Here is a 4030-nt window from a genome sequence, read left to right on the forward strand (position 1 = left end):
ACCTCACAGGGCGCTTTAAAGCCTCCCAGAAGCGCCGCAAGTGCACTTGGCCCCGCCCTGTCCCGCTGCGGACTTTGTGAGTGAAAGGGGCCGCCGGGGAGCGGCTTCTTGCCCCTTTCGCAGGAGTCGCTAAGTCCCTGAGCAACTGTCATGTGATAATAAGGCGAGCGGCGGGGGTCTCCTCATCTCCGGGATCATTACAAAACCGTGCTGGAGAGCTCTGCACAGCCACAGCCAGAGCAGCCGCCTCTCCGCCTGGCCCGAGGACAGCTGGCTCCATCCCTCTCCGCCACGAGCAGGGCACCGGCACCAGCACCACCGTAGCAGCGGCAGCGCGGCCAAACTTTAATGGGACACGGCGCCGTTTCCCCTGCTTGCCGGGGCCAAGGGCAGGTGTGCGCTGAAGGACGCAAAGACCATTCGTCGTCCGAAGCGCTCCAGAAAAAGCCTCCGCAGCAACTCCCGCAAATAAAGTCTGCGCGCGGGAGGCCGCAGAGTGCGAAGCCGGGAAACTTTCCGGCTCCCAACAGGCGGCGGCAGCAGCGGCTGTGCGGGGAAGCCGAAAGGTTGGGGCATAAACGGAGACAAGCAGCGCTTCCCCCTCCGTTCGGGTGCCGCTCTCCCCGCTAAATAGCCCCCTGGGCGGCTTAGAGAGCTGCACGTTTCGGGCAGGGTATTGTGCTGGGGGGAGGGGGGAAAGTGGGGTGCGGGGCATGTGAGAGACGCTCATTCTCCCCCCGTGAGCCCCCGCGTCTGGCAGCGCCCCGCGTCTCGCCAAGTGCGCGCGGGTTAGCGGGAGCAGCCCGCGGCCCGTGCGGAGTTCGCGGCGGGACACGCAGCGGGATGCAGCGGGGCTGCGAGGCAGCGATTAGCGGGACGTGGAGCCAGGGGGCGCGGTAGACGGGAGACGCGTGTGTCGGTTGGCGGGAGACAGAGGAGGCGGGGGGCGATTATCAGGAGATAGGGACCGTGGGGTCCGGATTAGCGGGCACACAGTGGGCGGCGATGCCGAGGCCGGGGAAGAGCTCGTACAGCGACCAGAAGCCCCCCTACTCCTACATCTCGCTGACGGCCATGGCCATCCAGCACTCGGCCGAGAAGATGCTGCCCCTGAGCGACATCTACAAGTTCATCATGGAGCGCTTCCCCTACTACCGGGAGCACACGCAGCGCTGGCAGAACTCCCTGCGCCACAACCTCTCCTTCAACGACTGCTTCATCAAGATCCCGCGCCGGCCCGACCAGCCGGGCAAGGGCAGCTTCTGGGCGCTGCACCCGGACTGCGGCGACATGTTCGAGAACGGTAGCTTCCTGCGGCGCCGCAAGCGCTTCAAGGTGCTGCGCCCCGAGCCGCCGCTGCCCGGCGGGGTGCCCAAGGGCCCCGCGCACCCGCCGCACGTGGTGCACTACTTCCACCCGCAGCACCCGGGCAAGATGCAGGGCCTGGGCACATCGGAGGCGGCCGTGGCTGCAGCTGCCGCCGCCGCCGCGGCCGGCGTAGGGAGGCTGCCCCAGTTCCAGCCCTACGGCCTCAATGGGAGCAGCCCGTCGTCGGGCTTCAAACACCCCTTCGCCATCGAGAACATTATCGGGAGAGATTACAAGGGGGTGATCCAGGCCAGCGGGCTGCCCTTGGCTTCAGTGATGCACCATCTCGGGTACCCCGTGTCCAGCCAGCTCAGCAACATGGTCAGCTCCGTGTGGCCTCACGTGGGGGTGATGGACTCGATGGCCAGCATGCCCGTGTCTCACGAGTATGGACCGTTTGGGGTGCCCATGAAGGCTCTCTGCCACCCACCCGGCCAGACTATGCCAGCGGTTCCTGTGCCCATCAAACCCACCCCGGCTCTGCCACCTGTGTCTGCCATCCCCGCTCTGACAGTCAACCCTTCGCAGATCTGCCCTTCCACTTCGCCAGCGTCTTCTTCCCTCCTTGAGCAGACTCCGCCAACCCCCTCCGAGGGCAAGAGCGCCTTACACTCTGTCCTAGTACATTCCTAAAGGGCACGGGCAGAGAGAGAGAGACGCCTAGCCACAAAAGGTGTATTTGTAAGGGCAAGGGATGTATCCGAGAAATGGGCTCTTAAATGGTTTGATTAATATAACCTATCTGGTGTCTGTGTTTATATATTGTACAATCAGATTATTGAGAGCCAGGTTTCAGGTAAAAATAACAGGAGTACTTGTGGCACCTTAGAGCTTATGCTCTAATAAATTTGTTAGTCTCTAAGGTGCCACAAGTACTCCTGTTATTTTTGCGGATACAGACTAACACGGCTGCTACTCTGAAAGGTTTCAGGTAAGAGCTTCTATTGTTGTTAACTATTATAAAACTGATAAACTGATAAAGTGATGAAAAGGTGATGTGAAAAGTCACAGTGGCTGCAGAAGTAGACCCTGGTCCATTTCTGAACAGAGGAAGGTGCTGTGTGGGCAGCACATCGGAGTGGGTCTAAAATCCAGATACATAAGAGCTCAGCAGTCAGAGTGGAATCGGTTACTCTTCAGCATTATATATTTTAAACGGAATAATATTTCTGCAGCCGGGATATAAAAAAACAGTGCTAAGATTCGAGATGAGAATCTGCAAAATAAGGGATTCTCGAGTAGTTAGGGTAAAAGGAAATTATTTTTAGAAACTTTTATTTCCTTAGCAAGATAAATGGATAAAATTGCCATTAAAATCTGATTTTAAAAATATCTCAAAGGGAAACTTGTTTGTATTTCTCTGCTGGATAGCGAGACTGATCTTGCTCTGAAAGGGACACCAAAGCAATTACCGTTGACAAAGGCAAGCAACAAGGGATTAAAGTGGGAGGCTCTCGATTGCAAAAGTAAATTTTGCAAAACAATGGAGAAATTAATAGGAATTTAAACTGCAGCTGCATTAACAGCAAAGGGCTCTTTTAAATATGGGTAAGTAGACATGACTCTATATTCTTGTTTGCAGTGTTGTTGCAGAGTATTGGTCCCAGGATATCAGAGACAAGGTGGGTGGGGTAATATCTTTTACTGGACCAACTTCTGCTGGTGAAACAAACACTCCTTTGAGCTACACAGGTCTTCAGGACTTGCAGTAGAGGTCCGTGTAGCTCGAAAGCTTGTCTCTTCATCAACAGAAGTTGACCAATAAAAGATATTACCTCACACACCTTGTTGCTATATATTCTTTACAGTTCGCAGTGAATGAATATTTAACCCGTGGGGAAGGACACATTTTTATAGCGGACTCTTTAATTAAACAAATGCGTGAGACGTAACATTGCCTGTGAACTTGTAACATGGCTCTCAATTTTCTTCTCAAAATAAAAAAATCCCTGCTACTTGTGAGTTAAGCTTTTCACATCACCTTTTAACAACTCACAGATATAGCTATTTGATGTGTGTTGCTTGGTGTGTATTTCAGCTGAGTTTGAAAACTAAGAACTGCTGAATGAGAAGTATAAAACAAAGATTTTTTAAAAAAATCACAGGAAAAGCACTTTACTGGAAAAAAAAACTTCCAACAGAAAAGAGGGAAGTTATGAAGCAAACCTCTCAAAAGTCACATTTTGTTTCTTTGACTGATGAATCCCAGTTGGCTTGTGAATGATTGTTACAGTTGTCTGTCTGCCCTGCTGTACAGTACACCAATGTTTAATTAAAACCGAGCTATTGATTTGCTTCTGCTGGCGCTGCTGTTTAGGATGTTTCACTTGTTGTCATCCCAGATGGGCATTTTCCTCCGAGAGATTTGTGCTCATAATAGTTTTATGCATTAGGAACCTCCCAAACATACACAAACACATAAACGTTTCTGGTGCTGTGTTCTGCTAAGCATAAAAAAAGGAATTCTGTGAAAAGTAAGTTTGCTATTTCATAGAGAAATTCTTCATCCACTTCCACTTGATCTGTTTATTTCGTCTAGTTGGAAAGTTTGTTCTGGAGTTTCTACTTTTTTCTCAGCCTTAACCTCCAATATGCGCCTGCCCTTATACTCCCGCTAATGAAAAAACAGAAGTCTTGAAGGTGTTCTACACTGACCTGAAAT

The 4030-nt window shown here is 52.0% G+C and overlaps 1 protein-coding gene across 1 annotated transcript; it reads left to right on the top strand.

The window, feature by feature from the left end:
* Positions 1–1005: 1005 nt before the first annotated feature.
* On the top strand, positions 1006–2001 carry FOXB2 (forkhead box B2). The gene has a single exon (XM_065406820.1). The coding sequence runs from the start codon at positions 1006–1008 to the stop codon at positions 1999–2001; it is 996 nt and encodes a 331-aa protein (XP_065262892.1).
* Positions 2002–4030: the final 2029 nt, after the last annotated feature.

The sequence above is a fragment of the Emys orbicularis genome, chromosome 6, assembly GCF_028017835.1.
Source record: "Emys orbicularis isolate rEmyOrb1 chromosome 6, rEmyOrb1.hap1, whole genome shotgun sequence".
In the NCBI taxonomy this organism is placed as follows: domain Eukaryota; kingdom Metazoa; phylum Chordata; order Testudines; family Emydidae; genus Emys; species Emys orbicularis.